We start from the raw sequence: 19,981 nt of genomic DNA, 5'->3' as shown, positions 1-19,981 counted from the left end.
TGGGGGTCGGGCCACTGGCGGTGGATGGTCCACATCGAGGTGGGCCGGCTTGAGGCGGTCTACCGAAACGCGGTCATGAGTACCGCCGATGTCCAGGGTGAAGTGCTTCGCCCCGGTCTCCAGCACGCGGAAAGGCCCGTCGTACGGGGGCCGCAGTGGTGTCCGATGGGCATCGTGGCGGACGAAGACGTACTCCGCCGTGCGAAGCTCCGGGGCGACGTGCGTCGGTGGGTGCCCGTGGCATGCCGTTGGCACCGGGGCGAACCTCTGGGCGGTCTCTTGCAGAGCGGAGCGCTGCTGTGCCGCGGACCATGGTGCCGTGGAGTCGGGGAGGAACTCGCCCGGCACCCGCAGCGGATGCGCGCAGGTCCTCCTTGGGCGCCGTCCGGAGGCCCAGCAGGACCCAGGGGAGCCTGTCGACCCAGCCGCCGTCGCGGAGGGTGGCCCGGAGCGCGGCCTTCAATGAGCGGTGAAATTGCTCACACAGGCCGTTAGCCTGGGGGTGGTAGGCCGTGGTTCGGTGCAGCCGGACCCCGAGCCCCTGCGCAACCGCCCCCCAGAGCTCCGAGGTGAACTGGGGGCCGCGGTCGGATGAGATGTCTGAGGGGGCGCCGAACCGGGCGACCCAGGTGGCGATGAAAGCCTGCGCGACATCGGCCGCCGTTGTCGACGCCAAGGGCACGGCCTCCGGCCACCGGGTGGTGCGGTCCACCATGGTGAGGACGTAGGTGAAACCCCGCGAGGGGGGCAGAGGTCCCACCAGGTCCACGTGGACGTGGTCAAACCGGCGTTCCGGCACCGTGAACGGGGCCAACGGGGCCTGGGTGTGCCGGTGCACCTTGGCGCGCTGGCACGCGAGGCACGTCCTGGCCCAGCCGCGGACGGCCTTCCGGAGGCCATGCCAGACGAACTTGTCGGCGATCAGCCTTTGGGAGGCCCTCACGCCCGGGTGGGACAGGCCGTGGATGGCGTCAAACACCTGGCGCTGCCAGCCCGCGGGCACAATGGGGCGAGGACGCCCGAGGGAGACGTCGCACAAGAGGGCCGCCCCCGCGCCGTCGAACGGCACCTCGGTGACGCGGAGGCCCGTGACGGCGGTCCGCAAGGCCTGGACGTCGGGGTCAGCGGCCTGGTCCGCTGCCATCCGGGCATAGTCGATGCCGAGGTGGACTGCGTGGGCGACGGCCCGGGAAAGGCAATCCGCCACCGGGTTGTCCTTCCCCGCGACGTGCTGGATGTCCGTCGTGTACTCGGACACGGCCGAGAGGTGACGCTGCTGCCGGGCCAACCACGGCTCGGTGACCTTGCCCATGGCGAAGATCAGCGGCTTGTGGTCGACGAAGGCAGTGAACGCCCGGCCCTCGAGCAGATGGCGGAAGTGCCTGACCGCCAAGTGAAGTCCGAGCAACTCGCGGTCGAAGGTACTGTAACGGCGTTCGGGCGGGCGAAGCTGCCGGCTAAAGAACGCCAGCGGTTGCCAAGCTCCACGCACCCATTGCTCGTGCACCGCGCCCACCGCGTAGTCCGAGGCATCGGTGGTGAGGGCGATCGGTGCATCGGGCGCCGGGTGCGCGAGCATGGTGGCGTTAGCCAAGGCGAGCTTCGCGCCCGTGAACGCCGTGTCCATCTGCTCGGTCCAGGTAACGTCGCCTTTGCCCGGCTTACCTCGGAGAGCTTCGTGCAGGGGGCGCAGGAGCTGGGCGATACGGGGCAGGAACCGATGGTAAAAGTTCACCATGCCCAGGAACTCCTGCAGCCCTCTGATCGTGCGGGGGCGCGGAAACCCCTTCACCGCCTCCACCTTGGCCGGCAGGGGGACGGCGCCGTGCCGGGCCCGAGGGAGGCGACGACATGGCAGTAGCGCAGGTCGTCGTTGGTGAGGCGCCGAAGCTGAAACTGGGCTTCGGCTTGAACGAACCAGACCTCGGCCTGGGCCTCCCAAAATTCGGGAAGTTTAATCGCCATTGCCATGGCGTCGTGTTCGGAAGGATCGCTACGGCAGATCCAACGTCGAGGGTCACCAGTAAAGCGTGGCGTTACGCGCGCTGCTTGTGAGCAAGGAGGAAGCGGACAAGCGGTAACATATAAACGTCTTTATTGTAAGACTGCACTGTAACACTGTCCTGTTCCGGGCTGGGCGCCCGGTGTATATCATGAGGCCACGCCTACCCCTGGTGCGTGGCCACCGCCCACTTGGTGCGTGGAATGATGTCACCACGCCAGTGGGCTTTTGTGTCCGCCACAATATATATATAAAAATAAATAATCACTGGTTGTATGATAGTTGGTATGGTGGTTGGTATGCATGGTGGTTGCACTGTCTTCAACGACCAACATGCCGCCTGGCGGAGAGGGGACGAGAACATCTCCATGTCTACAAAGTTAATTTGATGCGAATGACCGGTTCTGAATGCAACGACCACGACAGAATTGCTGACAAGATAGACGAGCAAAGCCTATCACCTATGTGTAAGGAGGTGCATAGGTGCGGACCTAAATTGCACACTTAATTCGGTTAATAAGCCAATTTCCTAAGCGCTAGGGAGCCTGCTTCTAATGACTACACAAGTTTTCATCAAATAGGGGTTTATTAAAAAAGAGAAGGGGAGAGAGGGAAAGGGGTTAAAGCATGGACACTCAGCGGCAATCACTATTAAATCAATACATATGACAACGCACTCCGAAACCAAGACGACCGTAGCACATTCATCCGGGTTTGTATGTGGGACTCAGAAGGAGTTTGATGAGACAAGAAAAACCTGTCACGCATAGCACTGCTTGTGCACGAGGTGTGGGTCTGTTGTCTACATGGGCTCACTCAACCCCATCTGGATGCTGGACCTGCTTAGGCATGCAGCGGGTCTCTCCTAGTGTGCCTTTCACCAGGATTCACTGGAACTTAACTGGCAGCTGAGCCAGGAGCCCACAGCAACCACAAAACTGCTCAAGCCTAACAACCTTAGACCTAAACCTAAGACCTAAACCTAAGACCTAAACCTAAGACCTCAGCCTAAGACCTCAGCCTAAGACCTCAGCCTAAGACCTCAGCCTAAGACCTCAGCCTAAGACCTCAGCCTAAGACCTCAGCCGAAGACCTCAGCCTAAGACCTCAGCCGAAGACCTCCGCCGAAGACCTCCGCCAAAGACCTCCGCCGAAGACCTCAACCAGCAGCAGCGCAGGCAGCAGCAGCCTGAAGATAAAGATGAAGATGAAGACTAGCAGCATCACAAACCAAAGCAGTGAAGGGTCCAATAACAAACAATCAGCAACAACTCCACCACCAATAACTGCTCTTATAAAGTCTCTTGGTGCCTATCGCAGTGTGCTGTGGGATAACCTTCGTCAATGCAGCCAGACAGATGTCCAAAGAAGAGCAGGTTGTTAGCCCATTTGGTGGCCTGGTACTGACTGAAATCGCGCTGCGGGCCGAACTCACTGGCTGTCATCGGCATCCAGATCTTATAAAAGGACATGTTTTTAGCACACTTCGTGACCATGCAATGATCCCACAATCGTGCTGTGAGCCACACTCATTGACCATTATGAGTGATTGTAATTCCATAAAAAGAACAGATAGATGACGGAGGAGATTAAAGAATGTGGGGAGGAGGGGGGGGGGGGTGGCGCAGCTTTGACCCATACTTGGACAGAGAGACTACAAGTTTCTAAACATGTGTTCAACACGTTTTATCACTATGGGAATTACACCACACTTTGCTTTGTGCTTACACATATTGTGAAATAACAATTCTAATCTATCCCCCATGTTCCCCCTGGACCATATCTGTAAATATAGATACCAATATATATATATATGGTATATTGGCCTGAGGAAGCCTGCAGTGAAGTGGGTGAAACGTCACCCGAGACCAGGTCCACTCTTGATGATTTGCTCAAATTTGCGGAGTAGATCTAGTTTTACTTTATGCTCTCTTTAAATCTTTATCTTTTAAAAAAAATGTATAATCCCAACCACCCCAATTATGTGGGTGATGTGTGTGTGTGTGTGTGTGTGTGTGTGTGTGTGTGTGTGTGTGTGTGTGTGTGTGTGTGTGTGTGTGTGTGTGTGTGTGTGTGTGTGTATATATATATATATATATATATATATATATATATACACACACACACACACACACACACACACACACACACACACACACACACACACACACACACACACACACACACACACACACACACACACACACACACACACACACACACACACACGTTCAGATATTAGTAGTAGTTACAGGTGTCCAAGCATAATTTGCTTTACACCTGGATTATTAACTGCACATTTAGATAGAAGGATTCGGTGATGCAGTTACTAAAGCCTTGTTGTATTGTCCTTACTCATGTGGGGTTTATTCCCATAGCATATCTGCATTGATTTCCACATCATGAACGAGTGTTGGACCTCTCCAGACTTGGTTCTTAGGTATGGAAACTTTCATGGCAGATTGTGAGAGCCCTGAAGCTCTGTTAAGAATATGGGACTCCACCACTATCATGCACCACAGATGGAAGGAAAATAGATTCGCCAAAGATTAACTGAGGTGCATGACTCGGTATACAATCCATTCATATCAAAATGTATGCAATGCCATCGAAACTAATAATTAGATAATTGAAAACGATCAAAGTGAAACTTTTGTGATGGACCCGTGCTTGTGCACGACTTGACAGTTGCACAGCAGTAGAATAACATGTCTATCAGTGAGACAATCATTTTCCACAAAAAAGAAGGCCCAAACCCTGCCCCATAAGCATTGCGTACTGTTCTCCATCCCTTCGACCTTGATCTTGCTCAAGTCCAGAGAAGGAACAACACCAACAGAAAAAGGACTTCGGGGAACATGATCACCACCATATGTAACTCCAACCATCATGTTACCCTGAAAGTCGAACGACAAAACATTCACTGTTAATGATCTAAACTGGTGCAACCCTTGAATCTACCAAAATCTTTGCTTGATTTTCTATCTGATGAAACAATATAAACTTGCAAGATAAAAAATAATCTCACCGTTTGCAGAGGTGTGTACTTGACTGTCTGTGTGTAGTCATGGTTATCTATTATCTCAACATCTTGTGCTGCAGGCTCGCCTTTATTGGGCCCCATGAACTGCGCGTCAAGGCATGCTTTTCCTGCTCCACGTGTTGTTGCCGTGAAATGTGTAGGTTTCCCAGCCTCGACACCTGCAACGTGCATTGAAAAAGGTGCATTAATAGTTATGCAGTAAATACATATTTGCATCCTGAACAAAGTTCAAACAGAATGTCATTGACCTGACAGCAACATAATGGTCATAAAAACACGAATTTATGATACTAGTAAATGCACCAGTGTGCTCTTACCTGTTTTGTTAAGTCCAGGACCTTCCGTCTTTACTTTGCTGGCATCGTGTGAGGGATCAATGCGGATACGGAATGGACTTGACGGAATCTCCTATGAAGGAAAAATAGGAGAAGAAAAATGTGTGATGTATTTGCTCTGACTACTGTGTGCACAACTTTTAGATTGCCCCTTTACTTGGTCATATTGGAGTACAGCATTTGATCAAATTATAATACAATGAAAGACGAGTATTCAGACATGGTATTGTGTACATGCTTCAGAGCATTACATTGTACATACTCACACATGTACGCACACTTTCATTATAGCTCTGACAAATTGTTTGAGACGTCACAAAGCAGAGAGTCAAGCCCACAATCAACACATAGTACAGGAAATTATGCTCACCTTGTCAGCAAAAAGAACCATGATGGTGTAACGTCCCCCTCCAGGTGGGGTGTATTTCACTGTGAATGTGTCATTGTCATTCTTTATGATGTCAAAATCGATGTCTGCTTCGGCTGGTCCAACAACCCCTGGTGAACACTTTATACCAATGCTCACATCACCTAAACATAGAGGGGTTGAGGTAAAGGAGGTGAGAAAGGCAAGCTGTCAGCTTGGTTTGTTGTGGTGGAAGTGCTAGATTGCATAGTTTGAAGTGTGTATATATACATGAGCTTGTAACAGGTTTGAGCAAAAACGTTTCTACCGACACCACATTATTTGACTCATGAGTGGATCAAATATGGTACAAGGGAGGCAAAGTAAGAAAATATTACCTTGGCCAGCCTCACTGCAATCCACAGTGAAATATGTCAGCTCATTGGCTTTCAGTCCTGACTTTTCAACACCTTGACCATACACCTTCACCTTCTGTGGGTGGCTTCCTTCAGACACATTGACCTGAGGATAAAAGAGTTAAACTTCAGGTGATACATTTATGAGCAATGACCTCTGTATTGATGTGTTGCATATATCCATACATTGGTCGTAGTATAGAAATAGGGATCGTCTCATTGATCTCACTCGCTACAAGCTCGTCCCAAGGCACCAATGAACTAAATAATATACATGACCCATTCTGTACGAGGAGCGAATAATAAAGACCCAGTGTCTAAGTCCCCACAAATTTAAATATGATGCATGATAAAATGAAATGATGCATGATAAATATATATCTACAAGAAGTTCAATAATATTATTTGTAGAAGTTTGAGGCACTTTTCCAAAAGTCTTTAAATAAAATATGCATAGTAAATACATATCTACAAGAAGTTCGATAACATCATTTGTATAAGTTTGAGGCACTTTTCCAAAACTTTTCAAATAAAAGATGCATGATAAATATACGAGTATATCTACAAGAAGTTCAATAATATTATTTGTAGAAGTTTGAGGCACTTTTCCAAAAGTCTTCAAATAAAATATGCATGATAAATATATATCTACAAGAAATTCAATACTATAACAATATAATTTGTAGAAGTTTGAGGCACTTTTCCAAAAGTCTTCAAATAAAATATGCATGATAAATGTATATCTACAAGAAGTTAAACTTCTACAAATTATATCGTTGTAGTATTTAATTTCTTGTCGATATATATTTATCATGCATATTTTATTTGAAGACTTTTGAAAAGTGCCTCAAACTTCTACAAATAATATTATTGAACTTCTTGTAGATATACTCGTATATTTATCATGCATCTTTTATTTGAAAAGTTTTGGAAAAGTGCCTCAAACTTATACAAATGATGTTATCGAACTTCTTGTAGATATGTATTCACACTCTTCACACGATGACAGATGAATGCTAAAAGTCTTCACACTCTTACGATGTCTCTCCGAAAAGACCGACTGGACAACCCTCCCATCCAATTTCTGAATAATCCTCTCCAAGAAGTTCTGTCACTCAAGCTTTTGGGTCTCACTATCTGCCATGATCTTTCCTGGGAAAACCACATTTCCAAGCTGGCCTCCAAAGCCAGTCGCCGACTGGGCATCCTCCGTCGTGCGAAGTCCTTCCTTGGCACACCTGAGCTCCTCACCACATACAAGGCTTTCATCCGCAGCTCAATGGAATACTGTTCCCCTCTGGGCTGGTGCTCCTGCCTCACACCTAGCTCGTCTTCACGCTGTTGAAACCAAAGCGTTCAGAATCATTGGAATCTCCCACGATGAAGATAACTCCAAGGGCCTCTCACTCACTCACCGCAGGCAGGTTGGTGGTCTTTCCGTCTTCTCAGACTCCTCTCTGGCCTTGCCCCCCCAGCTCTCTCTGGGCTCTGTCCCGCAAATATTCCTACAGGTCGCACAAGATCTGCCTGCAACCCTCTTATGGTTAAACTGCCAAAATCAAGACTCTCTGCTCACCTTCACTCCTTCATTCCTCTTTTCTCCCGCCTCTGGAACAAACTCCCTCACTCTCTTCAATCCCACTCCACCCTCCAGGTCTTTAAAACAGCTGTTCACCACCATCTCTTATTTTCCCCCATCCAAAACCTTGATCTTTTCTACCCCCGCTAATTTCACCCCAATTCCACTTTTTCGAAATACCAACTTCTGTTCTGGAAGTCCTTGGTGTCCTTGTGTTTAATACCTCTCCCCCCCCCCCCCCCCCTTCCCCACGCCTCCTCCCCCCAAGCCCTATCCCTCCCACACATCTCCCTGCTCTCAAATGTTGTGTTTGTGTGCTTCCCCTTCTCTCCCCATCTTGTCTTCCACTCCCTCTTTTTATATATTTTGTTTGTCTGGTTTATTTGTTTGTGAAGTAAATGTTAGCTCTTTCACGAGCCTCGATTCAGTATACAAAAAAAAAAAAAAAAGAAAAAAAAAAGGTAGAGGCAAAATTTCGCTTGGGTGGATCTAATGCTAACTAGTAGATGTCCATCTGAAGGATTGCACACCTACTGAAGCAATTCCCTGTATGCAAAGTCCAAATCCGGCAGTTTATAGTTCGATCGAGAATCAAATCCAAACAAGACAGCTCGAAGTTAAGCGAGTTACCTCCACAACATCCAATTAGACTCTCAGTAGCTAGTACTCGACTGGTTATCATTTCAATTCACTCACCCTGAAAGGGCTCTGTGGAACAATGACATCTGCCCAAGTGGGAATGATTGTGTGTTTAGCTGCGCGCTTGGGAGTGTAGCTGCACGAGAATGTCCCATCATTGTTGTCCTGTACTTGGATGTCGATAGGCCGGCCATCAGAATCCTGCATGCAGAGAAAGCAGGGAATCAGCAGGTGTAAGCAGGGATGGTCAAGGATAACTGGCATTTAAATACCCATACCTAAAAAAATTTAAAGATAATCTGCAGCCAAGAATATATAATTAAATAATGACACTGAATGACAATTCTGCAGCTGATGCATCTACCTCTTGATGCCAGCTTTTAACTTTTGTCTATTAAGACAGAGGTTGGCTTGAGATTAGGCCAAGAAGCTCCAGTGAACCTCTAAGTATGTGGTCCAGAGAAGATTGGAGGATTTGACGAGATTCTTCCCAAGAGACAGAGAACACAAGACTCGTCTGGGATGAAGAACATGTTCCATGTAATTAACTAAGCTCCAATGTCATGGAGGTTGCAGAAATAGACTCGACTCAAGCCTGTCTATTGTAAGGATGAAAAACTGGCACCAGATGGAGTCATCGGCAATGTGGAGGGGTATCAAATGAGATGGCAAGGTCAGGAATGTAAATCACAAAAAGGAATGCACTTTTGTGCAGAAACACTGCTCCAGGGATCACCAGCCTCTGTGGAGAAGAGCGGAAGAGAAGACACTAAAGAGGAATTCTTGCACATCCAGAATGTGTTCGTCAGGTAGGTAAAACGTCGACCTCGGATGTCAAAGTATAAAAGCTTGGAGAAAAGCAGGATGCTTAAACAATAGAGATACATAGAGAGACTGCTCTGACATTACGTTTGATGTGCACAGTCTTCATCCACTGATCAGCGACAAGCGTGTACAGGATTGAGAGGCTATGCCAAAAACTAAACATTCTATCCACCTTTTCTTGCTTTGAAGTAGTCATGCCGGAAATGTTGCTTCACCTTTTTCTCACAGCTGTTAGCATTCATCTGTCATCAATTGTCGAGAAAATTCTTGCCCTCATTTCCGTTTGCAAATGCATAACGGACTCATCCTTATAAAGACTTGTTTTCTGTCGTGTCAAAATAAAGCAAATCATATGTAATAGTCTAGACCGAGAAAGAATGATTTCTGTTCCATAATTGGTAAGGATGCAAACTGGTCTGTACCAACCCAGGAGTCTCTCCATGAAAGGAGAACATCTCAAAGGATGGTAATGGACATGGGAACAATACCTTGAGAACGAAGAGAATTTTTAGGATTAACAAAACAGCATTAAGGTATTCTGATTGCACAATTATCTGCATTATACATACATTTAGCCACCTCAATGTTCTCTCTGAATTTGTATTTGTCAATTCGTTGCCTGCAAACTTCACTGCACATGGCTTTTTGTAATTGGACCCACTTCCCAATTTGGACCTAATTGGACTCAAAAAATGAGCAACGTTAGAATCGAGCTCAATTACCATACTCAACCCTCAATTCTGCGACCCAATCCAGGATCCCAATCCAGGTTTGGACCTGTGCGGAAAACACGATGTTCACCGATGCTTTTATAAACGTGGTTCTGAATGGTTAAATTGTGTGCACTTGTTTCTGGCCATGAAATAATTATAAAACTTTCATTATTGTACCTTTGAGTCCTACACTTGTTATATATCTGCTTTTGTGCCACGTCTTATCTTAAGGCGATACAGTCAAACACATTGTACTGTCCATTGTTCTCTCAAACCTCGTCCACGGTGTCTACCCACCATCCATTCTCAAAGACATCCCTCTTGCTTCCTTCCCTTCATTACATATTAAACTAGAGAGTTCATAGAACATGAAACCCCACGCAATGTTTCAGTATATACTTCAATATAAATAGAATAATGATTTCGAAGATCGTAAAATAATAAATCCAGAAGTTTAACGCTACTGAAGCAGTCTTATACACCACCCTGAATAGGGCTGCAGATTATTGTCAAAAAGTGCCTTAAAAATGGCGGAACTGGCAACTAGCTTCCTACCAGCTACTTTTGGTATTTTTTATAAAGTAGGGGCCTTGACAAGTTCACAAACCAAAAATACCCAGAATACCTCTGGGGGAACATGCTTAAATGACATCAAAATGGCTGCCAAAATTGTAAAGTTTGGCATTGTGTACAGGTGCTGACGTGGTACCTAACCGTTTATATAGTAGTTTTACTGTCAAGAGAAAAAACATCAGCCTTTTCCTGGGATAAACACTCATTTGTGGAGAACCAGAGCATAAAAAGAAAGGAATAAAACTTGCAGCAGCGAATATGAAGCCAGCAGAAGTTCGTGAGAATGTGCTTACAACAATGGTTCTGATTACAAAAATGATTCACAAATACTTCACCGTGCAGTCAGTATTATTCGCAGAGACAAAGAAAAATTACAACCAACAACTGAATACCCTAATACCCAAGAAATTGATCTTAATGCATCAGCTGCGTTTTTTTTTTTTTTTTTTTTTTTTTTTTTTTTTTTTTTTTTTTTTTTTTTTTTTTTTTTTTTTTTTTTTTTTTTTTTTTGTATACAAGATCGAGGCTCGTGAAAGAGCGAACATTTATCACACAGAAAGACAAACAGACACATAAAACAAATAACATCGGGAGCGGTAGACAAGATGGGGAGAGAGGGGGAAGGACACAAACACAACATTTGAGAGCAGGGACCGAGAGACATGGAGACATCGAGAGATCTGTGGGAGGGAGAGGGCTTTGGGGGGGGAGGCATGTGAAGGGGGGGGAGGCATGTGAAGGGGGGGAGGCATGTGAAGGGGGGAGGCATGTGAAGGGGGGGGGGTGGGAGAGGTATAAACATATGGACACTGCCAGGATTTCCAGGAAATAAGTTGGAATTTCAAACAAGGTGGATCTGGGGTGAATTAGTGGGGGTAGAAAAGATCAAGGTTATGGATGGGGGAAGATAAGAGATGGTGGTGAACAGCTGTTTTAAAGACCTGGAGGGAGGAGAGGGATTGAAGGGAGTGTGGGAGTTTGTTCCACAGGCGGGAGAAAAGAGGAATGAAAGAGTGAAGGTGAGCAGAGAGCCGAGATTTCGGCAGTTTAACCATCAGAGGGTTGCTGGCAGATCTTGTGCGACCTGTAGGAATATTTGGGGGACAGAGCACAGAGAGAGCTGGGGGAGCAAGGCCGGAGAGGAGTCGGTAGAAGACAGAAAGACCACCTACCTGCCTGCGGTGAGTGAGTGAAAGGCCCTCAGAGATAGCTTCATCGCGGGAGATTCCAATGATTTTGAAAGCTTTGGATTCAACAGCGTGAAGCCGAGCCAGGTGTGAGGCAGGAGCACCAGCCCATAGGGGAGAACAGTATTCCATTGAGCTGCGGATGAAAGCCTTGTATGTGGTGAGGAGCTCAGGTGTGCCGAGGAAGGACTTCGCACGACGGAGGATGTTTTATCTAAGTTATTATAATAAGAATATTATCACGACGGAGTTTAATCTAAATATTATTTAAATAAAATTATTAAATTAATTTAAATGCATTTAAATGCATTGCATGCATGCATTTAAATTAATTTATTATTTAAATATTATTTGAATATTATTTTAAATATTATTAAATATAATTAATATTATTATTTTAAAATATTATTAAATATTAATATTATTAAATAGAATATTTAAATCAGATGCTAGTATCATTTTATTACAGATCAGGACACAGGGACCCTCAATGTAAAAATGAAATACAAAAACTTAATAAAAATGGAGGCAATGGAGGCCAAATTGAGGCCAGCACTCTTCTCAACCAGTCTCAGTTTTTTCACCCAAATAGAAAATGGAAGTCACTTTCATTCTTCCTCAACACATGACCAAACCATCTCAACCTGCTACTCTTCACAGCATCAATCACAGGCTCTATTCCCATCATCTTTCGCAATTCATCATTTGTCTTCCTCTCTCTCTCAACAATACTCCACACATCCACAGAACCATTCACATTTCCACCCTTTCCAGCCTTCGTTGCTGCTCTACGTTCATTACCCATGTCTCGCTCCCATAAATCATAACACTTCTCACACATGCAGCATACACCTTTCCCTTCAGCTTCAACGACACTCCCCTCCTCGTCAGCACGCCACTCAGTTCCCGAAACTTCTTCCATGCACATCTCACTCTAGCAACCGTTGCCGAGTCTGATCCACCTTCTCCATTCAGCATGTCTCCTAGGCTTTAGAATGGTAGAATAATTCAATTAACAGTTAAAGTTCAGATTCTAAACAGTTTACTCACCTGGCCCTGCACATCCAGCCATCCTTTTCCTCCAGCCTGTGCATCCACTGTGAACTCCGTGCGCTTACCCACACCCAGCCCCTGGGGTTCCAGCCCTGGACCCCATGCCTTCACCTGCAACATTTTACCGGCATGACACAACACGTCTAATAAATCATTTGTTTTAATGATTTGAAAGCAACCTGCAGTTTAAAGTCTATTTTTATTACTCGCGAAAATCGAAGATTTTACAAGTATATTGGTTGGTGTGTGTTATTCTGTCTGTTGCAAAGGCAAACTGTCTGACTGTCTGTCTGTCTGTCTGTCTGTCTATCTGTCGTCAACAGGTCACAATTTCAAACTGATCTTTACGAAACTTCACCAAACGGTAGAGTTGGTCATAAGGAAGAAGCCTATTCATTTTGAGGCCAAAGGTCAACATAGACCAAAGGTCCACAACTTAGGTGACGTTTATAAATCCTAAATGTTCATCTGATTGACTTGACATTTGGACAGGATTTGCATATCTGGTCACTTAATTGAACGACCATTTTTTGGGCGTCTAAAGGTGAAAAGGTCAACATAAGCCAAATTTCTAAAATAAATTTTCATCTGATTGACTTGAAATTTGAAGAAGATTTGCATACTTCATCATTGAATTCAACGACCAATATATATTTTTAGGTAAACATATGCCAAAAGGTCAACAAAGGTCAAAGGTCGACAACTTAGGTGGAATTTCTAAAATCCTCAATTTTCATCCGATAGACGAAATTTGAAGAAGATTTGCGTATCAGATCACTGAATTCAACCAATTATTTTTAAGGTCAACATAGGCCAAGGTAAGCAACTTATTTTCGGAATTTTGCAAGTATCGTGCTACGCACGACATATTTCTCGTTTATTATTATTGTTCAAAGGAGGTACCCAACAAATTCCTTGCCTTTTCAGGAAAGCAATTGGGAGGTGCATTCTGGACGTGCACCATGAATGGGCTGTTGGCGATGTCTTCTTCATCACATAGAATGTGCACGGCATAGTCACCGGCCTCCGTAGGCCAATAGTGGACGTCACAAGAGCCATCACCCCGATCATCACACTCTATGCGCGCCTGAGATGGGCCCTCAATCGAGAACCCTGGATTGCAGGGAGACATTATACAATATCAGCCATTAACATCAGTTGTAGGCCCAGTCTGAGGGTTTAATGAGGTAATTAAATCATCACATTATCATATCGTCATCATATCATCTTCTATGCACATCATATCAAAACGTGTGCACAAGAGATAGTGATAGAGGTAGAGGTGAAGTAATGCACACGTGAAAAGTTGGCTTCAAGTTTCTCTATTTCAAAGGCAAACATGCTCAGCCCAAGCCAAATAGGGTACGACTAAACATCATAGGATATGACAAAAGCGATATCATATTCCTGTTCAAAGCAGGACTTCTGATGCAATACACCTGCCTCACACAACGACAAAGGAACCAGACTAGCATCTGTGCTGAGAATAGCTCCCCCTCCAACACCACAATCAGTGAATAGAATTGTCTGGAACTTCCAGTCATTCTTTCATCATAATTTCATTGGTACATTAAAGTCACAATCTTTCCAAGTTTGGGCACCAAAGCATTCCCTGGATAATTTCTGTTGGAATGAGCAGTGCTCAGGCAATGCGGAAAACCAATGCCACAGGGGAGTTCTCTGGATCGTTGCCCACACCCACGATAAGAGAATCTGCAGACGCTCGGTGGAGCGGAATGAGAACACGGTATGCATTCCAGACCAACCACTGACCTTCTATGGCAAAACGGCGCCTCAAAAATTGGCCGACTCGTCCCTGGTGATGACTCATGCTCCCAGCACTCATTTGTCAAAGTAATCGTGCCCATGCCTCTTGTTGGCTTTTCACAACTTTGCAACCAGAACATTTCATTTTATAACATGCCAATGTACTAACCTCTGGCCCACAGCCCAATACAATTTGACTGGCCATTACATCACTACAGATGGCATTACCAATGAGGAAACAATTTCATCCACAACTTACCCAGCGTTCCAACTTCTCCACCTAAAGCTTCAACCACAAAGTCCGCCGACTTGCCCACCATGCCACGCTCCAACCCTGGGCCCCAAGCTCGAAGTTTCTTTTCCTTAAGTTCAAGCCCCACTTGCACCTCAAACGGACTGCCAAGGTACAGCAATAATTGCATCGTTAGTGAAAACATTGATGCCGCAGCGTAAAGATAAAAGGAGTAATGAAAAAGAATTAACTTATTTTAGAAGCACATGTACTTCAGTTTGAAAAAAAATTAAATTAAAATAAAAAAGACGTAAAAGGAGAAATATTGAGAAAGTGTGAATGGAAGGGGGGGGGGGGGAGGGGTCTCGCTTTTCACAAAACCAACCAAGGCCTCACTTGACATGAATATTTGAAAGACATCATTTGATTTCCATTGTTGAGCATACAGAATTAAATTATGTGGCGATTTCGTTTTTTACCATACAAGTCTCATATTGGTGTCTCAAATTGATCATTTATATCATGTTTTCTGCAGCTTGCCTACTTTCAATACATCCCACAAAGCAGGCAATATGCCTCATCAGTATCGTTGAGCTTCTGTACTCCATGCCTCCGCACAAAACACCTCTTCATATATCCAGCCAATTAGTTTCATCTTTATGTTGACCTCCTGGTTGTGGTCAACAAACCACCACACACCTGGCCCATGATCCAATGGCAGCAAGCAAACACCAAACATGAAAGAGCTCACCGATAGACAAAATTCTGTTCTTTCAGACAATCAGCAATAACCAAAAGGCCTGACGGTAAACTAAATGGCTGGTTTAGTCTACGCTATGGCTGTATATCCCCCGAGATGGAAAATGATCCCTCCCGCCTCCCCAAATTTTTTTGATCGATAACAGATTTGCACAAATATCAAAATGACTCCAACATTTAAAAAATCCACAGAAATGCAGAAATTTCTCACATTTTTCTTGAACGAATCAAGTGTTGGTGACACGCAACTACGGATAGAAATGGTGCCAACTCGATAATAGTCAAACTTTGAAGCAGGACCCAAACATCCATACAACTTTGGTGAAAACAATTTGGGGCTCAAGGATTTCCACGTATATAACATTTCTCTCGACAGATTACCAAAGCATTTGCTTCCACCTGAAAATAAATAAATAAACAAGATGATGTCATGCAGGGCATGATACTTGCAAAATCCACCTCTCCTCCCCCCCCAAAAAGTTGCCATGGATACATCAAATTGAAAATTTAATTATGATTAAAACTGACGATCTTGATCAAAGCTCAGCGCAATCAGATGGTAATTTATTATTTTTCAGATTAGAATTGATTTTAGAAAGCTGACATTGAGCTGATATTTGACCTTTTCACCTCCAAAAATATTGATTATTTTCATTGATGCAATTCTCATTGCAATGCAATTCTCATTCAAATTTGATGTTAATCAGATGAAAAATAAATATTTTAGAAATTCGACCTCGAGTTGACCTTTGACCTTTTGACCTCAAGAATAGTTGGTTTTCCAATCCCATGATGCACTGTGCAATTGCTGTTGAACTTTCAAACACACTTTCATTCATAGGATGAAAAATGGCAATTTTAGAAATTTGACCTCAAGATGACCTTTGACCTCAAAATCAATAGGCTTTTTCCTCAGGACAAACTCTACCATCTGGTGAAGGTTCATAAAGACCGGTTTAAAATTGTGACCTGTAGGTGATTGACAGACAGACAGACTGAATAACGCACAAAACCAACCAATATGCTTGAAAAATCTTCGATTTTGCAAGTAATAAAAAAAAGAATACATAATTTGAAAGGGGAGGTATCACAACAAACAAGCCTCAACTAAAAGGTGACGTCACTGCACAAACTATATTGAGTGCACCATCTCACATGCATCTCATAAACAAATTATATCTTGTCAAATATACAGAAAGTGGAAATGACTTGTTTACTTTATATGTGACCAATTTTGTTTACGATTTTATTACATTTTATTACATTATTTTATTACATTATTTATTACATTATTACATTATTATTTTATTACAATGAAGAATCAATGGAAGACAAACAAAAAGTAGTAAAATTGATGGAGTCATCTGTGGATGTACGTCTTTGTGGTTGATTGCCTCCGACAATGAAGGTAGACAGAGATTATGTTTTCACCCGTTTGTCTGTCTGTGAGCAGGACATCTTCACACGTTGCGGATGGATTCAGCCAAAACTTGGACAGGTTGGGTATGTGACAAGGATGAATTGATTTGATTTTGGTGAAGATCCAGTTTTAGAGTTTTTTTTTTTGTTTTTTTTTGTGTGTGATTCTTCACCATTGGGAGATAGGAAAAAAATAATATCTCAAAAATATATGGATCGCTTTGATGAAACTCTGTGGACAGGTTGGGTGTGTGACAAGGACAAATTGATTCAATTTTGGTGAAGATCCAGATCTGATAATTTGAAGTGGTATGCCAAAAAACGATATACAGTCACGTGAAAAAGTAAGTACACCCCATGTAAAGTTTTGACTTTTTCAACATATTTCAACATACAGCTATTTGATCTTCATTTCAACAATATTGATAGATAAAGGTGATATAATATAACAAATATCATGAAACATTTACATTTTGTAGTCCATTGTATAATTTAAATAAACATAAATGCAAATTCGCAGGTGGAAAAAGAAAGTACACCCCTACATTTATCACTATTTCAAATACCTAAAATTAGAATCATGTGCACCAGCTCAGGTGCAAATGATTAGAACATCGTTAGAGAGGATCTTGGAGGAACCTGTCTTATTTAAACCTCAGACATTTAGTTTGGTTTGCTCTTTGTTGTGGAAGTGTGCGGCATCACCATGCCTTGATCAAAAGAGCTCTCTGAGGCCTTCAGAAAGAAGGTTATAGATGCCTACCAGTCTGGGAAGGGATTTAAAAAGATCTCCAAACAATTTGAAATCAATCATTCGACCGTCCGGAAGATCATCTACAAGTGGAGAAGAATCCAAACAACTGCCAACTTGTTCAGGCCAGGCCACCCCAGCAAGTTCAGCCCGAGAGCAGACCGCAAGATGCTGAAAGAAGTCTCTAAGAACCCCAGAATGTCATCACGGGACCGACATGTAGATCTTGCCACTGTTGATGTCAAAGTGCACGAGTCTACCATTAGAAAGAGGCTGCACAAACTTGATCTACACTGTAGGTGTGCCAGGAGGAAACCTTTGCTGTCCAGAAAGAACATCAGGTCAAGACTAAAGTTTGCCAATGAACACCAAGGCAAAGACCAGCACTTCTGGAACAATGTGCTCTGGACAGATGAGTCAAAGGTAGAGCTATTTGGCCACAGTACCAGAAGACATGTTTGGCGAAAACCAGACAGCATTTGACCACAAGAACCTGATACCAACTGTAAAGCATGGTGGTGGAAATATTATGGTTTGGAGCAGCTTTGCTGCATCAGGGCCTGGGCACCTCACCATCATATAATCCACAATGAATTCTTCATTGTACCAGAGTGGTGCTTGAGGATAATGTGAGGCAATCTGTCGGAAAGTTGAAGCTCACCCGAAGGTGGACCTTGCAACATGACAATGACCCTAAACATTCCAGTAAATCCACCAAGGAATGGCTGAAAAGAAAGAATTGGAGGGTTCTGGAATGGCCAAGTCAAAGTCTGGATCTAAATCCCATCGAGATGTTGTGGGGGGATTTGAAATGAGCTGTGCATGCAAGAAACCCCTCAATCGCTCTTTCACGAGCCTCGATCTTGTATACAAAAAAAAAAAAAAAAAAAAAAAAAAAAAACATCGCACAGCTGAAAGAATTCTGCATGGAGGAGTGGGCAAAATTTTCTCCCAGTCGATGTCAGAGACTGGTAGACAGTTATAAGAAACGCCTACTTGCGGTTGTTTCTGCCAAAGGGGGCAATACCACCTATCAGAGCCAAGGGTGTACTTACTTTTTCCACATGCGAAATTTGCATTTATGTTTATTTAAATTATACAATGGACTACAAAATGTAAATGTTTCATGATATTTGTTATACTAGGGCGTGCCCGTACTATATATATATATCTAAAATTATATCCCCCCCCTCTATTTACATGAAATGGTTTGGTCCATTCGCAAATGGTTTGGTCCATGCGAATGGTCCAACAAAGCGAACGGCTTGCGAGTACGGTGACAATCCCCCCCCCTCTATTTACATGAAATGGTTTGGTCCATTCGCAAAGCCAAACCGAACAGCTTGCGAGTACGGTGACAATCCCCCCCCTCTATTTACATGAAATGGTTTGGTCCAAAGCGAACGGCTTGCGGAGTTTGGTAAAGAAATCGCCATAGCTCGGTAACTACTTGTCCGATTAATATGAAACCTTGAAAAGGCACATCCTCGGGTCCCCAGCAATATACCTGGCAAGTTTAAAGTATATCGGACCCGTGGTTGTCGAGAAACAGCGGTCACAGACAAACATACAGACATACAGAGATTACTGGAATTATAGATAGAGTTATATTATATCACCTTTATCTATCAATATTGTTGAAATGAAGATCAAATAGCTGTATGTTGAATATGTTGAAAAAGTCAAAACTTTACATGGGGTGTCCTTACTTTTTCACGTGGCTGTAGGTAGCATGACATTTCAAACAGTTATGGATGATTTCAGATGAAATTTGATGGACAGGTTGGGTGTGTGACATGGACCAATCGATTCGATTTTGGTAAATATCCTGATCCAGACCCGAGAATTTTTAAAAAAAAATTCTCAAATGCTCCTTCACTATTGAGAGATGGAACCAAAAACTATATATAGCATAATATTTCATGACGTGACAAGTTGTGGACCAATTGGGACAAAACCTGGTGGATGAGTTGGTTGGGTGACAAAAATGAGCCAATTCGATTTTGGTTGAAGTCCAGATGCATTTCCAGCCTATCAGTGGGATCCAACATGTAAACAGGTCAGCCTAGTGGAGGTATGCGCTCTACCGAGTGCTGTTATAGTTTTGAATGTATCTTCATGGTTACAATGATGTGACTGAACAATATTGCTTCAAGAAAGGTTTAAATTATTACCTCCATCACCAAAGGTGGATGGAGGTTATGTTTTCACCCCTGTCTGTCTGTTTGTTACTTGCAAAATCGAAGATTTTTTAATGAGTTGTTCACTTTATATGTGACCAAACTCTAAGATATGTGGCAAAATCGAAGATTTTTCAAGTACTGTATATTGGTCGGTTGTGT

General features: G+C 43.9%; 1 protein-coding gene across 4 annotated transcripts in view; it reads right to left on the bottom strand.

Annotated features, from left to right (window-relative positions):
• LOC137425121 (filamin-C) overlaps positions 1 to 19,981 on the bottom strand; it is a 182,622-nt gene that overhangs the window by 62,294 nt on the left and 100,347 nt on the right. For all 4 annotated transcript variants that reach the window (XM_068113228.2, XM_068113230.2, XM_068113229.2 and 1 more), the window contains exons 12-20: positions 14,738 to 14,874; positions 13,631 to 13,824; positions 12,709 to 12,822; positions 8,418 to 8,561; positions 6,125 to 6,248; positions 5,751 to 5,911; positions 5,363 to 5,453; positions 5,031 to 5,203; positions 4,782 to 4,899 (exon numbers count right to left, since the gene is read on the bottom strand). In XM_068113228.2, coding sequence (XP_067969329.2) covers positions 4,782 to 4,899; positions 5,031 to 5,203; positions 5,363 to 5,453; positions 5,751 to 5,911; positions 6,125 to 6,248; positions 8,418 to 8,561; positions 12,709 to 12,822; positions 13,631 to 13,824; positions 14,738 to 14,874 — 1,256 coding nt within the window. The remainder of the gene's footprint in view (positions 1 to 4,781; positions 4,900 to 5,030; positions 5,204 to 5,362; positions 5,454 to 5,750; positions 5,912 to 6,124; positions 6,249 to 8,417; positions 8,562 to 12,708; positions 12,823 to 13,630; positions 13,825 to 14,737; positions 14,875 to 19,981) is intronic.

The sequence above is a fragment of the Myxine glutinosa genome, chromosome 4, assembly GCF_964187855.1.
Source record: "Myxine glutinosa chromosome 4, kmMyxGlut1.1, whole genome shotgun sequence".
NCBI lineage: Eukaryota > Metazoa > Chordata > Myxini > Myxiniformes > Myxinidae > Myxine > Myxine glutinosa.
The sequence above is the reverse complement of the archived record's forward strand: the minus strand, read 5'-3'. Positions and strand labels throughout refer to the sequence as shown.